At 41.9% G+C, this 19,325-nt stretch overlaps 3 protein-coding genes across 5 annotated transcripts; 1 reads left to right on the top strand and 2 right to left on the bottom strand.

Moving 5' to 3' along the window:
- Positions 1–93: 93 nt before the first annotated feature.
- f2 (coagulation factor II (thrombin)) lies at positions 94–4,920 on the bottom strand. The gene is made up of 14 exons (XM_055920717.1): positions 4,753–4,920; positions 4,439–4,599; positions 4,229–4,253; positions 3,857–3,928; positions 3,566–3,671; positions 3,339–3,472; positions 2,851–3,159; positions 2,614–2,724; positions 2,387–2,513; positions 1,296–1,463; positions 955–1,128; positions 670–848; positions 423–493; positions 94–320 (listed from the first exon to the last, which is right to left on the bottom strand). Exons 1-14 carry the CDS (start codon positions 4,826–4,828, stop codon positions 165–167), a joined length of 1,869 nt encoding a protein of 622 aa, XP_055776692.1. The 5' UTR covers positions 4,829–4,920; the 3' UTR covers positions 94–164.
- Positions 4,921–5,465: 545 nt separating this feature from the next.
- On the bottom strand, positions 5,466–9,283 carry znf408 (zinc finger protein 408). Of its 2 annotated transcripts, XM_055920726.1 has the most exons (4): positions 8,651–9,283; positions 8,488–8,553; positions 8,080–8,348; positions 5,466–7,902 (listed from the first exon to the last, which is right to left on the bottom strand). In XM_055920726.1, the coding sequence occupies exon 4, from the start codon at positions 7,355–7,357 to the stop codon at positions 5,972–5,974; it is 1,386 nt and encodes a 461-aa protein (XP_055776701.1). In that variant the 5' UTR covers positions 7,358–7,902; positions 8,080–8,348; positions 8,488–8,553; positions 8,651–9,283; the 3' UTR covers positions 5,466–5,971. The 2 variants fall into 2 exon arrangements, with proteins under 2 accessions (XP_055776701.1, XP_055776702.1); XM_055920727.1 differs by lacking the exon at positions 8,488–8,553.
- Positions 9,284–9,471: 188 nt separating this feature from the next.
- On the top strand, positions 9,472–18,504 carry LOC129854085 (uncharacterized). 2 transcript variants are annotated; one of them, XM_055920715.1, is made up of 7 exons: positions 9,472–9,562; positions 10,432–10,533; positions 11,994–12,100; positions 12,312–12,571; positions 12,725–12,980; positions 13,452–14,126; positions 14,254–18,504. In XM_055920715.1, exons 2-7 carry the CDS (start codon positions 10,478–10,480, stop codon positions 15,012–15,014), a joined length of 2,115 nt encoding a protein of 704 aa, XP_055776690.1. In that variant the 5' UTR covers positions 9,472–9,562; positions 10,432–10,477; the 3' UTR covers positions 15,015–18,504. The 2 variants fall into 2 exon arrangements, with proteins under 2 accessions (XP_055776690.1, XP_055776689.1); XM_055920714.1 differs by having other exon boundaries at positions 9,477–9,566.
- The last annotated feature ends 821 nt before the right edge of the window (positions 18,505–19,325 follow it).

Raw genomic sequence — 19,325 nt, 5'->3', positions numbered from 1 at the left:
CATGCAGAATTCTAGTGTCAGTCTCTCGATCTGAATTGAGTTTTTGTTAATTTCTGTAAAAAGTAATTTTGCTGAGTAATAATAAGCAGATCATGATCAGGAACACACGTTTATTTCCAATATTACATAATTCTGCATGTAGAGAAAATGAGAAGAAATAACAATCAATCATCATCATCACCGCCTGTTTTGTCAATAACTTTCTTCATCCACCTTCTCATACGGAAAAGATGGGTGTAGAATCCATATTTCCCATCCCTGTCACATCCTTCTCCCCAGGACACAATGCCGATCTGGTACCAACGGTTGTCATCTGGGCTCTGTGAATGAGGATATAAGTCATTCTCATGAGTATATCAAATATAAAGGGGGATAATGCAAGACATCTAATGAGTGAAGTTCGTGTTTCTCTAGTTGTATACCTTCATGACAAAGGGACCACCGCTGTCCCCTTCACAGGCATCACCAGTTTTCTGTTCCTCTGGTTTGAAGCCTGAAATGTACATAGGCATTATGAGGAAGCGTCATACTAATTGTAACACTTGTGATTCACACATTTTTTTTTTATCAAGTCACACTCTGCACCAATTCACTTTTGGTTAACATATTGGATGGACTTGAGCTGCAGTATACAGCAATTACCATTCTGAGATGAGAACTGCTACTCACCAGCACAGAACATGTTGTCAGTGATGCGGATAGAGGTAGAGTCTCTGCAGATATCCTGTTCAACTATGGGTAGATGGATCTGCTGGAGAACTGTGGGTAGAGACTTGGGGGAGGAACTCCATGTCTCATATAGGTTCCCCCAGCCTGTCACACGGCCTTTATAGCCGGCAAACATCAGTCTAGGAGAAATAGAAAAAAGGATGCTACCATTGCTAGTATGGGAAAAAGCTCAGAAATGTTAGTTCATATTTAATCATTACTGCTAGCCACATTACACTCTCTTACGTCTTAGCAACCTGCTTGGTTGGTAGACAGACAGGATGAATCTCATCAGTGAAAGTAACGGGCCTCCTCATGTGCAGCAGAGCGATGTCCCGGTTCAGGTTCTCCTTCCAGTTGTACTTGGGGTGGACAATTATCTCATCAATGGCCACAATCTTCTCTGTGCCCTTCTCAAACCTGGGTAGGTTGAAATAGGTTATGAGCCAAGAACGTTTTGGTATGGCTATATTATTGTTTCGTCAAGTCTTATGGCATGTCTTGGTTCACTGTTGCACTGTGCAAAAGTCAATGTGTATTGTTTGTTTAATACAGATAATATGGGAAAATAGGAGATAATCACTCACTTAGCTCTGTTATGTTTGCCAAGGCGGACCAGGATGTCATTGATGGTGAAGTTCTTGTTCCATGGTGGGTAGAGGATGCAGTGGGCTGCAGTGAGGATCCACTCGTCACTGATTAGACTGGCCCCACACAGCAGCTCCTGGGGGCTTTTCTTGTACAGCATCACCTGCCTGACATCAAAGCATCCATGAATAACAGGCATCATCATTTTCTTCTGCCAAATTACATCTGAGTCTTTCTTTTAAGGCCGAGGCTGCGGATCTGACTTTTCCGGCCTTGTGCATTTCTCACTGTCAATCGTGAAATTAGAATTATTCAGGTTTTACAGGTGAAACATCTATGCAGCATCTGCATACCAACCATTTGATCTCAATGAGTTCCATGGGGATATGCATTTAGGTCTTCTAGAGTTATAGGCTACCGTTTAAAGTAGCCTACAGTTTTGTTTTGAATGAATGTATTGTGAGTGAGTGTATTTTAGAGCAGATTGTGTTAACAAACTGTAGCATAGCCTACCTGTGTTTAGTTTCAATCGAAGCACATATTTTGCCTAGTGGCGTACTTTAGAGTTTTGGCCACATGAGAAAAAAAAAGAGCCTTTGATCGTAATCATCCTAAAATCTCATAAGACATTAGGTGGTGTTTTTTTGTCTTACAGTAACGTTACTATGCTATTATATTTGGGTATGTTATGTAGAATAGGCTCCTATCATTATTTGTTCTTGCAGACATTGATTCAGCATTGATCTAACGTTATTAAACGGGCACCATTCGCCAGAGTAGCCCTGTTCTCTATGAGTAGAACAGAGACTGTGTATAAAGTAGAGAATCTCACATGTGCAAAAGCTTCGGGCCTTTAGCTGTCTGGAAGAAAGGTGCAGAAATGTCAGATCGGCAGCCACTCCATTCTTTTAATTGGGCAATGCATTGACAACCCCAAAACATATCCTCTACTAAATGATAGACACAGATAACTTCCTTTCCCGCTCCCACCGTGTATATGGTCAAACATGACGACCATGATCCTAAGTAGTAGTCCTACGTAATGCAATAGAATACATGTGGTGTTTTGAATATCTATTAATTGCATTACCATGGTGCACTGGCCACTTCTGCATCAATCCCTTTAACAATACGGCCTCCTTGGTAGGAGTCAATCAGTTCTTGCTCTCTACCGTCCTTCTTACTTATCTTCTCAAACATGGGTCGCTCCCCGCACACTGAAAATAAAGCAGAGTTTAATTCAAAGTCATGAAAATAGACTCTTTCCTCCTCTGTCTGCCGTACCTTAGCCTTTATGTCCAAAATTATACTACTTACCCATCTCTCCACTGCCAAAGCTCCGAGGGCTGAAGAAGGTTTTTCTGGGCCCAGAGAGTGTTGTCCTTTCCCTTCCACCGGCCGCCTCCTCATAGTTATCTATTGGGTCATCTGAACGAGAACAACAGTCCAGCACACAGTAAAGAGCATTTATGATACCTGTCAGATATTTTTCTTCAGAGCCCTAATATTTGAAATGAATCGTTTACAACTGGAAAAAGTGTTGAAACAGCTCACCACACATCTCAAGGTCACAGTAGTCCACAGTGGTATTTCCATGCTGGTCCACATAGCACCAGGGTCCCTCCATATCCCCGTCAGGGTTTCTACAGTGGTTCGACACAAGTTTGACCTCTGGGATGAAATCCTTTCCTTTGCTGAGTGCCAATGCCTTTGGGGAGGCCCAAGGCAGACACTTTTGGCCGTTCATGGTAACTGAGAGATCCCCAGTATAATCCAAGCCATTGTTGGCAATGCAGTCCTTCTTGGTGTACGTGGCTTTCCCATCCACTGTAGCGGGTACTTCTGGGGGTACCCAAGGCTCACCTGTAAGGGAACAATCACAATAGAGGACCGCTAAGACATATTGCAACAAGCAACATGCTCTGCACTTTGTTGTTGAGCAAGGACGCATATAAACTACCACATTGTCAGTGTAAAAGTACACCCAGCTAAGCAACAACATGCAGCCAAATGATGGTTATTATGCAGTAGTGAAATCATACCACATTTTGGAACGATACATTGCTCTCTCCTGACTGTGGGATCCCTGGTGAAGCACCAAGGCCCTTCAGGAGTTTTGTCTGGGTTCCTGCAATAGTTCTCATACAGGGTCTCATCCAGCAAAGTATTGAACTCCCTAAGAAGAGATATTACCCCTTAGCAACAACACAGCAAGAATGGGACACCTTTGAAATTACATCCCTCAAGTTATGGGGTCAATAATACATACGTAATTCTGTGTGGGAAGTTACTGGACCAGTACTGGCATGTTTTTCCTGAGGAAGTAGTGAAGATGGTACCGTTGTAGTTCTCCCCAATGCCCACTGAGCACCATCCTATAAGATGCAGGCCCACATAATATTTGAGAAACAGGATGTCCTGCTCAAAAAATGTATCTTTAACATTATACAATTTTCCTGGTAGATTCCTCACACTTTTTAGCTGGTTTCAACACAAACATTTTCTCAAGAAATCATTGACATATTTGAAATGTACAGTGTAATCAGGCCATAAGTATTACCATCGAGATGAATACACCCCCTCACTGTATTTATATTGTCCTTGGTTCTCAGCAGTGAAGTGCCTTTGCAAGCTGTGTAGAAGGCAAGCAAGAATTAGAAAACATGAGGAAATACTTGCTCTCTACTTGCTTATCACTGCCAAAGTCGATATTAATGTTTGTTTTTTAAGTATAAAGAGCACAGCATGTGTGGGAAGAGCAAAACGTGTGGGTTCACCAACACTGGGGCTAAAGCCTATTCCTCAACCAAGTCGACTCACATCTCAGTTGCACTTTGTTCTGGTTCAATACCATTTATTTACATTGGGTATTTTGACTGATGACTACACACATTGCATGGATAAGGTTTTGATAGAAAACAAAAATACTTACCCAAATAGTTGCCCCAAAAGGCCTTCTATATTGAGAAAAATCCATTTAGACAGTTATTTGGGGAGAAATACTATAATCGTACTTTATTATGCAAATTAACATAGTGATACCCAGGTAAACATAAAGCTCATGTTTTAGTTAGTAGTATAACAAGGTGAATATAAATTTGCTTTGCATGATACTTCAATCTAACAAGCCAGACATCCTCACCGTCTTGTCAGGCTTTTCAAAGACTTCACGGGCTTCTTCATGGTCACAGATCTCCTCGATGCACTCCCGTTCCAAGTTCCCAGGTTTCAACTCCTCAAGGAAGGAATTTGCCCGTTTAGCACGGATAAAAACCTGTGAGGCCTCTTTGCTATTAAGAAATACTATAAACAAATATTTGATAACTCAACCCATTGTTTAGTGATATTAAAACTGACAAATATTTTAAGGGGTATACATGTTCAGAATATCGATATTTTTGAAACTTTCTTGCTTTTGAGCATTCAGGGTTGGTAAATAAAAAGCTAGTATCTTACCATTTTCACAAGGGGTGATCTTAAGAGTAGAAGAAAATAGTAGAGTGAAAATGAGAGTTGCGGGTATTCGACCCATTGTTATGGATAGTTAAGACAGAACTCCTTGTAAAACCTAGGACATCACCAAACCTTCTCACCCCCTCAAAATCCAGTTCTCATTGAAACCCCCCACTTTCTGTTACATTGAATCCACCTGGTTAATATTGAACCACTATACTAAGACTGACTCTGGGCTGCGCCTCCCATCTGAGCCATGTCACATACAATGTTGCATTCAATATTTCCATTAAAGTTTAAACTACTACATATGACCATGGATAAGCTTTCCACACAATGTCAAGAATTTCTTTCTCCATTGTTTATTTTCTGTCAGGGCCTACTCATGGATTACTTTATATATATAAAGAAATGATATTCAGTAATTGCAAGCAGAATATCAAATGATAAAGACTTAAAGGCAATGTCAAAAACAAATCCACAATAAATCAACCTTTTAAAACAACGCTATCTGCTAATTTAGACTATGATAGTGTGTGCCTCTAAGCTGCATAGCAAACACACACTAAAGTTGCTCCAAACCAGAATGTTTGCTGATTCATTCCCAACCATCGAAATATTTGCACCCAAATATTGAATGACGCATTGGAGAAAGAGTGAAAAGTCAAAAGTTGTGTTCAAAAACACATACAACTGCTGTAAAGCCACCACAGAGGTACTTCTTTTCTCTCTTTTAATTGGAGTCTTCAACAATAATGATAATATTGTTGATGGTCCATATTTACAACAGTGTGTTAAAATACAGTAAAGCTATTTGAAAAGCCTTCATAAACAATCTCCAGAGATCAAATATATTTTGGTCAGATAAAAAAGAAAAACTCTTCATGAGGATTTCTCTTTGTAACCATTAAAACATTTCCTAAAATACAAGGGCAGGTTATTTTAGTACAGTCCTTGAAAAGAACATTTGCTGCAGATAGTGGCTAGATAAGGTCTACCACAGATGTGAGTCAATATATGCTTATATCTTTAACTCGTTCACAGCTATGTCTCCCTTCTCCAGTAATCTAAATGGAGTATCCTGATGGTGATATCATAACACATTTTATATTCATGACAACGGTATTTTCCAAATAAGTACTGCTTATTGTCTTCTTTTAGGTAAAGTACATCTAGAATGCAAAAATAGTTTTTATTCACATTCTTGGTTTTATTTGAAGATTTAAAAAAAACAGCAACAGAAAGCAAAATGGTGTGAATTGCAGTTTGAAACTCCCGTTTCGATCTCTATTGTCTCTGCCACAGAGCTCAGTCCATCCTCTCCCTGTAGAATCACCAGGTTGCTGTGTGTTTTGTGCTCCCTTACCACAATGCACTTATTATTAGAGTCTGAGACAATTATCTCAATGATATTCTCATTTAGCTGGAATTGGCCCACATCCTGTTCCAACCCTTCCTCTATTACCACAGAAGATATGTCACTATCATGATATGAGTCACAGGTGCCGACAATAACCTCCCCTGAATTAGGCATGGCTAAGTCTTCGATGGACTGAACATACACTACTGTCTGACTCTCTATGTTCTCTTCAGGGACATCGACCCATGGCTTGACCTCTGTCTTTTGAGGGGTCTTTCTAGGTCTGCCTCTAGCAGGAGCAGAGTGGCTAGACTCCAGAGCTGCTAGAGCGTTAGCTAGCTCCCCAGATGTCCTATCTTCTCTCTTTGGATGGGAGAACTGGTGGCGAACCAGGCTCTGCATTAGCGTGTAGCCAGCACCACATGTCTGACATTTGTAGGACTTCTCCTTAAGGTGCGACTTCATGTGGCGGTGTAGCTTGGTGGCCATGGTGTAGGGCTTCCCACACAGCTCACACTTGTGAGGTCTCTCCCCTGTGTGTAAAAGTTTGTGGGCCCGCAAGGTGTGGGGGTCCCGCAAGGCTTTGCCACATATAGGGCAGAGGTAGACTTCCCCTGTGTGTGATATGAGGTACCTGCGGAGTTCAGGCACCAGTGAGAAGTACTGATTGCAATGGTTGCACTTGTAAGGCTTTTCCCCTGTGTGGATGCGTAGATGGCCCAAAAGGTTCCCCCGCTGTCGGAATGTCTTATTGCAGTGGGGACAGGCATAAGGCCGTTCTCCTGTGTGCAAGCGCATGTGATTCCTAAGGGAGCCTGAAATGGCCAGTTCTTTACCGCAGACAGGGCACTTGAGCTTAGGAGCATGGTAATTTTCTTCCTTAGCGCGGTGGGCCTCCCTTTGAATACGTACTGAAGGCCGGCGGGCAAAAGCCTTCCCACAGATATCACAGACAAAAGGCCTCTCTCCTGTATGGAGAACTTCATGCTCCTTCAGGTCCCGTTTCAGGCCATAGCTCTTGTCACACTGCTGGCACTTGAATGGCCTCTCTCCCTTATGCATCAGAAGGTGGGCCCTGAAGTTCTCTTGGGAGCTGTAATTCTTACCACACTCTGTGCATAAGTAAGGCTTTAGGTCCGAGTGGGTGAACTTGTGCTTCTTCAGGTGACATAGCTGAAAGAAACTCTTGTCACACTGGTCACATGTATACCTCCTTTCCCTGGTGTTAAAGAGGTCTGGAGCTTTCATAAGCTCCTCTGTGTCTTGCTTCCCCCCTTTGTCACGATCCTTTGGGATTTCATCTGAGCTTATATTTTCTCTATCTTTTATATCTGTTTCTTGGCAAGCTTGTTCGTTTTCATCACCAACTCTGGACGTAATCTCCAATGTCACCTGACGATCTAGATACCCATTTTTGCATCCTTGAAGATGCTTGTGGATGCAGCTGACTAATGAATGACCTTCCTGGGTTTAGCAAACAGTCTGCAACTGGCCCTGACAACCTGTGGCCCCTGCACCTCCTGGGGTTTTCTTACCACATTATCTGGTTCTTCACTACTCTTTGGAGGCTCGTCTGCAGGACTCACAAGTTTGTCCTCAGAGCACATCGGTTATTTCTGGAATGAAACTTTCTGTTTTTATTATTTTGCAAGAGTCAACTTCTCTATTCTGTTCCATTGTTTTCTCACCACTGGAATGAGAGTCTCTCACACATCTCTTTTTCATTTTGTAGATAAGAGGTTTGCTCCTTTTGATTCCAGTCTGGCTTTTCTCCTCATCCACCACCATAGACTCTGTAGACCCCAGTGAAGAAGTTGACATGTCTGAATACACATATCTTCCACGTAACAGTTCAGAAACAACTATTCAAATATGAAATGTAATCATTTCATAACATAAAATCCTTATTTGTACAATATTTATTAGGTAGTGTGTATTAAGAATGCTACTGCATGTGGGTGTCAGGCTACCTGTAAGCTTGAGCTCTTGCTCTGTGGAGTTTACACCTGGGGATCCATCCTCTCTGGACGTGCGAGGTGTAACTTGTTTGCAAGGTTTGCCTGGTGTTGTTAGTGACCCTCCTTGGCTTCCATCGTGTTCCAGAGGATCAGCTAGGAAACTCCGAAGCAGAAGTTCTGTCCCTGGGTTGATGTCTTTGCAGGCCCTTAGACAGAGACTTCCATCCACCTCATGAACCGTAGCATTCTGTTCATCTTTCCTCCTTGCATTACAGGCAAATCTGCATAAAACAAAGAAAGCGGGTTTCTCTCTGCCAATTACCAAATTAATTGTTACAGTAATGTTAATGTGTTTGATACAGCTGAGCACTACAAAAAATAACCATTCGGTTATTCTTTTTTTTACCTAGAGACACCTACCTAATCCAATAGCACCTTTCCCAAAGATTCCCCTTAATTATCGTCTGATAATCGACGACAAAAAATCTGATGACAACAAATGTGTTACATTCAATACATTTGCAATGTTATAGAAACTTGATCAAGTGTGTGCCTCCGCCATCACAACCACTATGATACATACCTCTGTAATCTTCACTAAGGTCAAAGGTGTTGCTTTGGTCTTCCACACCCAGAAGCATCCCTTTCTGCAGAACATGTCCTACACACCAGAGCCCCAACTGGCCATCATTTGCTAGAGAGGGGCCCACTGTCAGTCCACAACAAACAGCATTCAGCACACTGTGTAGTGAGTCCTGGTTTAGGGATGGGCCCCTCATACCCAGAGAGTCCATCCTATCGGGTGGCAGGTAGCCTAGTGGTTAGTGCGTTGGGCCAGTAACCGAAAGATTGCTAGATTGAATCCCCAAGCTGACAAGGTAAAAATACGTCGTTCTGCCCCTGAACAAGGCAGTTAACCCACTGTTCCTAGGCCGTCATTGTAAATAAGAATTTGTTCTTAACTGACTTGCCTAGTTAAATAAAGGTTGAATAAAATAAAATAAACTCTCCACAGCCACAAAATGTAGACTCACAAAAATGCAAATGTTTTGAATGTCATGTACAATGTCAAGCTTACAATGACACAAAAATGCACGTTTTGGATGTCATTTACAATGACTAGTTACATAGGAAGTTGAAACGTATCTCCTTGACTAGTGTTTCAAGCCGTCATTGTCAATATAATACAGTACTGTATAAGCAACTGCAGCCACATACACAACGTATATACCAGCTAGCTGAAATTTATGGCCATCGTTAATCAATAATTGTGTGTGACATGCATACGTGATTGCTTGTAGCTGCCAACCAGAGTCCCCCGGGGGTGGCAAGCTTGGTCGTGACAATGTATGTATGCCTGAGCATGCGCGGACAAAGCAACACATTTCAGCGCTAATGTAAGCCCCTGACAAAACAATTAGCTAATGTAATCGAGTTTGCTCACGAACAAAAGTTGGCCTGCTTAACTGGAAGTAGTACACATCGACAAGGGACCGTGAGTAAGTTTGTCAATGACTTCGTGACACAGGCAGCAAATTATTAGGAAGCACAAGCCAACAATTAACTGGCGAGTTAGCAAGCTAACTAGCTATGATTTCTGTAGATCGCTGTAACAGGCTTGAGTATGTCAGACATCTAGTAACAGTAGTTATTTAACTTGATAACGTTCGTTAATAGCTAACTACCAACGCTTTTTTAAAATTATTATTGGTGACACTGATGATGCTAACAAACTCAAGCTACTGTCTTTGCTTCCATGCATGCAACATTGTTGTCTGGCTAACCAGTCGACGACCGTGTGGACATGATACTACGCCGGTTAGGATATCAAACATCTTTCAAGTAGACGTTCGATCCGTGGCAATAACTCGAAAATATTATTTCAATTAACTCAGGATTTCCACAGGGTCTTGGCCAATTTCTAGCATTATTTTTTTCCATTTGAAAACTCCGGGAAAATCATCGTTCTCCAGCCAAGGACAGAATCCGGAAGTACTCAAGTTCCTGTCTTTCTAAACATTCCGACAGGAAACGTGTCCTTTGTCGCACATCGTAAATGCTATATTTATCCTAATTCGAATGGTTAGAAAGTCACATGATTACATGATTTAGGCATGGATCATTAGCTACCGTACTTTGCTGTTTTTGTTATTTCCCAACTAATTTACAACAGTTAATTTGTCAGTGGCAAGAGGAACTCGTGTATGTTATCTCATAGAGCAAGTACCGTAGTCCCGTTTATGATTTTGCCACTGCCAGACTGAAATTGAATGTCGAGTTTATTTGAAATAATAGGCTTAATTTTATTACCTGAGCCACCTGTATTCATGGACTGCCATTATATTATGTTTTTTCTACCAACAGACCTGCCATGATATGCTGAGGTGGGGAGTCTGGGGACCTATGCACTATGGCAGAGTCACTTGCCATCCAGGACCATTCAACAGAAGCAGAACTATGCACCAAGTAGTAATATGAATCAATTTGGTCTAGTAGCCAGCTGATCCGACCCGCTTGCTTACAGCTGCAGACAGGCTAGGGTCGGTCAGGCTTCCTGTGTAAATGAATACACCGCGGTGCCGGCGCAAGTTATGGCTTGGAAAATGTACCTCAATCCAGTGAGGACAAATGTGTTGTACTCCGAATTGTCCCATTATCCCAACTGTTACACAGAGAAGATTGAACGACTGCAATCGTTCAATATTCTCTGTGTAACAGTTGTGATAATGGGACAATTCGGAGTACAATGCATTTCTCATCCCTGTATTGAGGTATGTTTTGCCAGTGGTGTAAAGTACTTAAGTAAAATTACTTTAAACTATTACTTAAGTATTTTGGGGGGGTATCTGTACTTTACTTTACTATTTTTTGACAACTTTTAACTTTTACTACATTCCTAAAGAAAATAATGTACTTTTTACTCCATATATTTCTCCTGAACACACAAAAGTACTCATTACATTTTGAATGGCTAGCAGGACAGGAACATTGTCAAATTTATGCACTTATCAAGAGAACATCTCTGGTCATCTCTATTGCCTCTGATCTGGCGGACTCACTAAACACAAATGCTTCGTTTGTAAATTTGTTGGAGTGTGCCCCTGGCTATCCTTAAATAAAAAAACAAGAAAATTGTGCTGTCTGGTTTGCTTAATATAAGGAATTTGAAGTTACTTCTAACACAAGTATATTTTACCAATTACATTTACTTTTGATACTTAAGTATATTTAAAATCAAATACTTTAACTCCAGTAGTATTTTAGTGGGTGACTTTTACTTGAGTAATTTTGTTTTAATGTATCTTTACTTTTACTCAAGTATGACAATTGGGTACTTTTTCCACCACTGCGTTTTGCGAGCCATATCTTGCGCCGGCTCCGCTGTTTTTTGAAATAGCAGTTGTTTAATCTTCTCGGTGTAACAGTTGGGATAATGGGACTATTCGGAGTACAACGCATTTCTCATCCCTGGATTGAGGTACGTTTTGCGAGCCATATCTCGCACCGGCTCTGATGTGTCTTAATCTACACAGAAAGCCCTAGTGCAGCTGTAAACAAGCGGGTTGGATCTGCTGGATAGCCTAGTAGTGGCTATGTGTTCTATCCTCTACTAATCAATGATCTGCTGTTTTGATCAGTGGAGGCTGCTGAGGGAAGGACGGCTCATAATAATGGCTGGAATGGAGTAAAAGGAATTAAACACATGAAAACCAGGTGTTTGATTCCATTCTTGCCATTATTATGAGTCGTCCTCCCCTCTGCAGCCTCCACTGGTTTTCATATAGCCGAGTCTGTTTTAATATCTTCTGCATTGATAGGCCATCTTTGCAGGTTAGTTGAATAAATAGATGCTAATCAGCAGTTAAACAAATAAAATAAAACATTTGACACTCTGAGATTGTATTTTGATATGCTATATCTTATAGTGAAATAAAAGACATTGAGTCCTTTGAGACTGAAGGAGCCAACCAGAGATTGAAAGTCGACCACTTGCTTTTCACCATTGAGAGACACCAAAAATGTTACTTCTGGTGTGAGTATTAGCTATTTCTGTCCAGTGCCTTTACACACAGACTTGTACTAAGAGCCTTAGACTATGACTAAGAGCAGCAAAACTGTGTACTCTACAACTTCTATTGTTGCTGTGGTATTATTTTTTCATTCATGCATCATTGCTGTAATTGTATTTAATTTTTTACCTTAAAATTATATTGCCTAAAATGTACCCTTGTCATGCCTTACAGTTTGTGTAGAGTGCAAAGAATATTTTATTGATGAATGCCCCACACATGGCCCTCCAGTTTTTGTGCCTGACACCCCTGTGCCAGTGGGCGTCCCAAACCGTGCCGCCCTTACTACCCCTAATGGCATTGAGGTCATTCAGGAAGGCAGCGAGGTGGACGTATGCTGCGTAGATAAAGACATTCCCAGGGGGGCACTATTCGGTCCTTACCAGGGTGAAGTGGTGTCACAGGACAAGTCCTCTGGTTTCTTCCCCGGGATGGTGAGTTGAATCCACAAACCTTACTATGTTCTGAAATTCACTTTTCACTAGTATATGGTATGCCTCATGAAATTGTCTTCCTAACTTCATGCACCATGTGTAACTTTAAGGCTCTCGCATCTATGTATTTATGTCAATGATTTTTATCCCTAGTTGGTGTACAAAAACAACTCATACAAATCCATTGATGTTAGCGACGAAACCAAAGCCAACTGGATGAGGTATGTCCGAAATTCTTCAGAGGACATTGAGCGAAACCTGACAGCCTTCCAGCATGGCGAGCACATCTACTTCCAGGTGTGCCGTGACCTGTCAGTGGGAGAGAGGCTGCGGGTATGGTACAGTGATGACTACATGGACCGATTAGACCGCATGTCACAGGACACCATCGGCAGCAACTTGGCCACAGGTAACACTCCTACCAGCCTCATCCCTTTGCCAGCCCTCTAGTTAACTACGAAACTTATTTTATTGCTTTCCAGAGTGCTACAAAGTGTGTACTTTTCTACCCATATCACTGATCTAAGATCTCCTACATAGTTCTTCTTAGAAATTCATTAGTATGAGTGACTTTGAAGGAAAGATGAAGAGCATTGAAATACATTTTGACCACCAGGGGGAGCCATGTTGCAAAATACATGGAGAAGCTCAAACAATGAATGGCAATATCAAACCCCTCGTCACCTTTTTGAAATGAATACTTCATATATCAACATGTCGTTTTATGCACAAATATAGTTAATGAAGAGGATGTTGTCATTTTATTATGTAAGAATGTTTGTTTATATTGTTATAAGCCGTTTTAAGGTGCTTACCCGTCAGAGGCTGATCAAGTTGAACTTGGGGTTTTGAATGATCATCTTGTCTCCCTCCACAACAGTTGAAAAGGACTCACGAGTGTGGTCAAGCCCCTGGAATGTTACAGCCCGGGACCGGGAGGCCACCCAGACCCTCATCGAGCACTACGGGTCCCCAGAAATCCAGAGCCTACTGAACAACCGGACAACCAGAACCAAGCAGATCTTTGAGATCATTGCCAGTCGGATGGAGGTACAGGGCTTCCTGATCAGTGAGAACTCCTGGCAGGCTGGCAAGCGATGCTTCCAAAAGTGGCGCAACATGGAGCGCACGTACAAAGACTATGTGCTGGCGTCCAAGAGGACTGACTCTGGACGCAGGAAACAGCCCGAGTTCTATGACCAGTTCCATGCACTCATGGGCCAGAGGCTGAGCTCCAAGCTGGCTGCTGCTGACACCCCAGCCAGGGTGTTGACCAAGCTGAAGCCTAAAGCTGTAGCACCAACTCCTAGCCTGCCCCTCTACGCTATTGTAGTCCCATCAAGCCATCCAGTCAACCTCGATATACCCTCCACCTGCAGCCCAGAGGCAGATATTGGAGTCCATGCAGGCACCACTGAGCCTGAACCGCTAGCCAGGAAGTCCAGGAGCGAACGGGTCCCACATCCCAAGATACTCCAGTCAAATGCAGAGGAGGAGAGGGCAGAGAATCAACTCCAAAAGGGGAGGAGGAGGTCCTGGCTTGGGGATGACAGAGGTAAATTTGTTATGATGTTGAATCTTAGCAGTTGGCCTATAACTGAAAAGGACGCAGCCATTTTCAAAATCATTGACAGTATTTACGTAAAAAGTCTTTATTTTTGTCTTCCTATCCATGTCTCCAGCTGCTGAGAACGGTGGGTCCCTGCCTGTGTGGTCGGAGCGGAAATTGATCAGTCAGGACATTGAGGCAACGGAGGCTTTAGTAGAGCTGTACAGCTCTCCAGAGATCCAGGGACTAATCAGGGCGAACAAGACCCGAACCAAGAGGATCTTTGAGATCATAGCTAGCAGGCTAAAGGAGCAAGGCTTACCCATCAGTGATGTGCCTGAGCAGGCGGGGGAGCGATGCTTCCAGAAATGGCGGAACCTATCGAGGGCGTACAAGGAGTACATCCTCCACCCAGAGAAGGCTGACATGGCAAAGCGGAAGCTTCCGGCCTACTTCAACAGGCTCCAGGACCTCATAGGCCACCGGCTCAGCCTTCAACTATCTGAAGACTCCCCCGAGCCTGATGGCAGCATGGGAGATGCTGAGACAGATGCAGGGGTTGAGGACATAAGCCAGAATCTGTTACACATTGTGGAGGTGCCGGCGAGCGACATTGAAATTGTCAGTCCCCCCTCCACTTCTGCCTCCTTCTCCTCCTCCCATACAGGAAACCCTCTCCATGTTGGACCCAGTGGGCGGAAGAGAAGGAGGATGGCAAACATATTGGATGTCTTTCAGGGTTACAGGGAGGAGGACAAACGATTGCAAGAGGAGAGGGAAAGGAGGGCAGAGGAGCGCTTTAATCAGCTGCGCAGCCTTCTGCAGCAACAGCACACAGAGACTATGGCAGTGATGAGAGAACTGATCAATTCCATGAAGATGAAAAAACAATGAGATATACTGTGAATACAGTTGAAGTCGGAAGTTTACATAAACCTTAGCCAAATACATTTAAACTCAGTTTTTCACAATTCCTGACATTTAATCCTAGTAAAAATTCCCTGTTTTAGGTCAGTTAGGATCACCACTTTATTTTAAGACTGTAAAGTGTCAGAATAATAGCAGAGAATAATATTTTTCAGCTTTTATTTCTTTCATCACATTCCCAGTGGGTCAGAAGTTTGCATACACTCAATTAGTATTTGGTAGCATTGCCTATACATTGTTTAACTTGGGTCAAACGTTTCAGGTAGCCTTCCACAATAAGTTGGGTGGATTTTGGCCCATTCCTCCTGACAGAGCTGGTGTAACCGAGTCAGGTTTGTAGGCCTCCTTGCTCGCATACGCCTTTTCAGTTCTGCCCACACATTTTCTATAGGATTGAGGTCAGAGCTTTGTGAAGGCCACTCCAATATCTTGACTTTGTTGTCCTTAAGTCATTTTGCCACAACTTTGGAAGTATGCTTGGGGTCATTGTCCATTTGGAAGACCCATTTTCGACCAAGCTTTAACTTCTTGACTGATGTCTTGAGATGTTGCTTCAATATATCCACATAATTGTCCTCCCTCATGATGCCATCTATTTTGTGAAGTGCACCAGTCCCTCCTGCAGCAAAGCACCCCCACAACATGATGCTGCCACCGCCGTTCTTCACGGTTGGAATGGTGTTCTTCAGCTTACAAGCCTCCCCCTTTTTCCTCCAAACATAACGACGGTCATTATGTTCAAACAGTTCTATTTTTGTATCATCAGACCAGAGGACATTTCTCCAAAAAATACGATCTTTGTCCCTATGTGCAGTTGCAAACCGTAGTCTGGCTTTTTTATGGCAGTTTTGGAGCAGTTTCATCCTTGCTGAGCGGCCTTTCAGGTTATGTCGATATAGGACTCGTTTTACCGTGGATATAGATACTTTTGTACCCGTTTCCTCCAGCATCTTCACAAGGTCTTTTGCTGTTGTTCTGGGTTTGATTTGCACTTTTCTCACCAAAGTACGTTAATCTCTAGGAGACAGAACAGGTCTCCTTCCTGAGCGGTATGACGACTGCGTGGGCCCACGGTGTTTTACTTGCGTACTATTGTTTGTACAGATGAACGTGGTACCTTCAGGCGTTTGGAAATTGCTCCCAAGGATGAACCAGACTTGTGGAGCTCTACAATTTTTCTGAGGTCTTGGCTGATTTATTTTTATTTTCCCATGATGTCAAGCAAAGAGGCACTGAGTTTGAAGGTAGGCCTTGAAATACATCCACAGGTACATCTCCAATTGACTCAAATGATGTCAATTAGCCAATCAGAAGCTTCTAAAGCCATGACATACTTTTCTGGAATTTTTCCAAGCTGTTTTAAAGCACAATCAACTTAGTGTATGTAAACTTCTGACCCACTGGATTTGTGATACAGTGAATTATAAGTGAAATAAACTGTTTGTAAACAATTGTTGGACAAATTACTTGTGTCATGCACAAAGTAGATGTCCTTACCACCTTGCCAAAACTATAGTTTGTTAACAAGAGATTTGTGGAGTGGTTGAAAACGAGTTTTAATGACCCCAACCTATATGTAAACTTTTGACTTCAACTGTGTATACACTACCGGTCAAAAGTTTTAGAACACCTACTCATTCAAGGGTTTTTCTTTATTTTCACTATTTTCTACATTGTAGAATAATAGTGAAGACATCAAAACTATGAAATAACACATATGGAATCATGTAGTAACCAAAAAAGTGTTAAACAAATTTTGCCGTGATGACAGCTTTGCAAACTCTTGGCATTCTCTCAACCAGCTTCATGAGGTAGTCACCTGGAATGCATTCCAATTTACAGGTGTTCCTTCTTAAAAGTTCATTTGTGGAATGTTGTTCCTTAATGCGTTTGAGCCAATCAGTTGTGTTGTGACAAGGTAGGGGGGGTATACAGAAGATAGCCCTATTTGGTAAAATACCATGTCCATAATATGGCAAGAACAGCTCAAATAAGCAAACAGAAACAACAATCCATCATTACTTTAAGACATGAAGATCAGTCAATCTGGAAAATTTCAAGAACTTTGAAAGCTTCTTTAAGTGCAGTCGCAAAAACCATCAAGCGCTATGATGAAAATGGCTCTCATGAGGACCGCCACAGGAATGGAAGACCCAGAGTTACCTCTGCTGCAGAGGATAAGTTCATTAGAGTTACCAGCCTCAGAAATTTCAGCCCAAATAAATGCTTCACAGATTTCAAGTAACAGACACATCTCAACATCAACTGTTCAGAGGAGACTGTGTGAATCAGGCTTTCATGGTCGAATTTCTGCAAAGAAACCACTACTAAAGGACACCAATAATAAGAAGAGACTTGCTTGTGCCAAGAAACATGAGCAATGGACATTAGACCGGTGGAAATGTGTCCTTTGGTCTGGAGTCCAAATTGGACATTTTTGGTTCCAACCACCGTGTCTTTGTGAGACGCGGTGTGGGTGAACGGATGATCTCCGCAAGTGTATTTCCCACTGTAAAGCATGGAGGAGGAGGTGTTATGGTGTGGTGCTTTGCTGGTGACACTGTCTGTGATTTATTTAGAATTCAAGGCACACTTAACCAGCATGGCTACCACAGCATTTTGCACTTAGTTGGACTATCATTTGTTTTTCCATAGGACAATGACCCAACACAACTCCAGGCTGTGTAAGGGCTATTTGACCAAAGAGGAGGGTGATGGAATGCTGCATCAGATGACCTGGCCTCCACAATCCCACAACCTCAACCAAATTGAGATGTTTGGGATGAGTCGGACGGCAGAGTGAAGGAAAAGCAGCCAACAAGTGCTCAGCATATGTGGGAACTCCTTCAAGACTGTTGGAAAAGCATTCCAGGTGAAGCTGGTTGAGAGACTGCCAAGAGTGTGCAAAACTGTCAAGGCAAAGGGTGCCTATTTTTAGATCCTAAAATATAAAATGTATTTTTTATTTGTTTAACACCTTTTTGGGGTTACTACATGATTCCATATGTGTTATTTCATAGTTGTGATATCTTCGCTATTATTCTACAATATAGATATTTTTTTTATTTTTTTTTACGCTCATGAATGATTTGGTGTATCCAAACTTTTGACTGGTACTGTGTGTGTATATATATATATCTTCTTTCTATTATTTGCATTTGCTATCTGCCCTGTTATTTGTATTTTGTATTGTTAAAGTCTTATGTATTGTTGAAGACTATAGAAAGTCGCATAAATGTTTATATAATAAGGGTTGTGTCTTTGGCATCCACAGTTCACTTTTCTACATTTCACTTGGAAAATATACTGTATCTCACTTCCTGCGAGTGCCATTATTTTTTAATGCCAACTGATTATTTATAGGTGCTTTAAGTCTAACCCAGTCTGTATTGAGCTAGAATATTTGAAACTGTGGCTTATTAGTCAAAATAAACCTCTTGGTTCGAGCTAGACGATACTTGATTTTGGTCATTTTATTTATTCATTACACAATGATGTCACAACTGTTAACCCTCATCACATTGTCCTACGTCAGATTTGACTCTGGCCAAGACAATGTCTGAAACAGAAGTAGGGAGCAACAGGCCCCTTTTTCCATTTTGAACTGAAAAGATAAGTATCGGACCCATGGGATAGGCTGATCTAGTCAGTACGGTTCACGTATTAATGCATCAGTGGGTTTATTTCTTGGTTCTCATTATTGCAATTATTCTTCCAGGTTCATGTTGTCCTTGCCAGGCAATGTATAAAAAAATGTCCCGTCGTTTTTCTCTCTTTTCGTTTAGGGGCCATGATGGATATTGAGGTTGATGAACTGTGAACTGTAATATTGGGTTATGTTATATAACCGGCACATTGGAAACAACATTCATTATTCATTTTGGCCATGTCTGCAGCTGCAGGGAGATTGTAATGGATAGTCCACAGAAGACAACTGCCTGGAAATGCTGGAGGATTTATTGTTGCTTTATATCCAACCACTGCATCTGCACCAGTTATTTTACATAACAATGTAGCTACATCATTAGTTGGAAGTGCTGTTGTTTCAGGCTATAAAGTGTATGCGCTTTGCACACCATCGCATGCATAATGGCTGCACTACTTACTTACTTGTGGTTACACTACTTACACAGTAGATTGCCTAACAAATAGGCAGGAATATAATGGCCATGGCATCCTAAAACAATCTGGCAAATGATCAATCAGAGTCTCATGAAGATCATTTTTTATAAGACCTAACTTTCAATATCTACAAACAATGACCTAAGGCCTACGTAC

This window comes from Salvelinus fontinalis, chromosome 4 (assembly GCF_029448725.1).
Source record: "Salvelinus fontinalis isolate EN_2023a chromosome 4, ASM2944872v1, whole genome shotgun sequence".
Lineage (NCBI taxonomy): Eukaryota > Metazoa > Chordata > Actinopteri > Salmoniformes > Salmonidae > Salvelinus > Salvelinus fontinalis.
Note: the sequence above shows the minus strand (reverse complement) of the source record. Positions and strands in the feature narration are given on the sequence as shown.

Coding starts and splice junctions, on each gene's coding strand:
- f2 (XM_055920717.1), bottom strand. CDS start 4,828: ATGGGTCGAATACCCGCAACTCTCATTTTCACTCTACTATTTTCTTCT. Junction 3,672..3,856: donor GGGGTGTATTCATCTCGATG/GTAATACTTATG, acceptor TGCATCTTATAG/GATGGTGCTCAGTGGGCATT. Junction 1,464..2,386: donor GAAGTGGCCAGTGCACCATG/GTAATGCAATTA, acceptor CTTTGATGTCAG/GCAGGTGATGCTGTACAAGA.
- znf408 (XM_055920726.1), bottom strand. CDS start 7,357: ATGAAAGCTCCAGACCTCTTTAACACCAGGGAAAGGAGGTATACATGT.
- LOC129854085 (XM_055920715.1), top strand. CDS start 10,478: ATGGCAGAGTCACTTGCCATCCAGGACCATTCAACAGAAGCAGAACTA. Junction 12,101..12,311: donor CCAAAAATGTTACTTCTGGT/GTGAGTATTAGC, acceptor CATGCCTTACAG/TTTGTGTAGAGTGCAAAGAA. Junction 14,127..14,253: donor CTGGCTTGGGGATGACAGAG/GTAAATTTGTTA, acceptor CCATGTCTCCAG/CTGCTGAGAACGGTGGGTCC.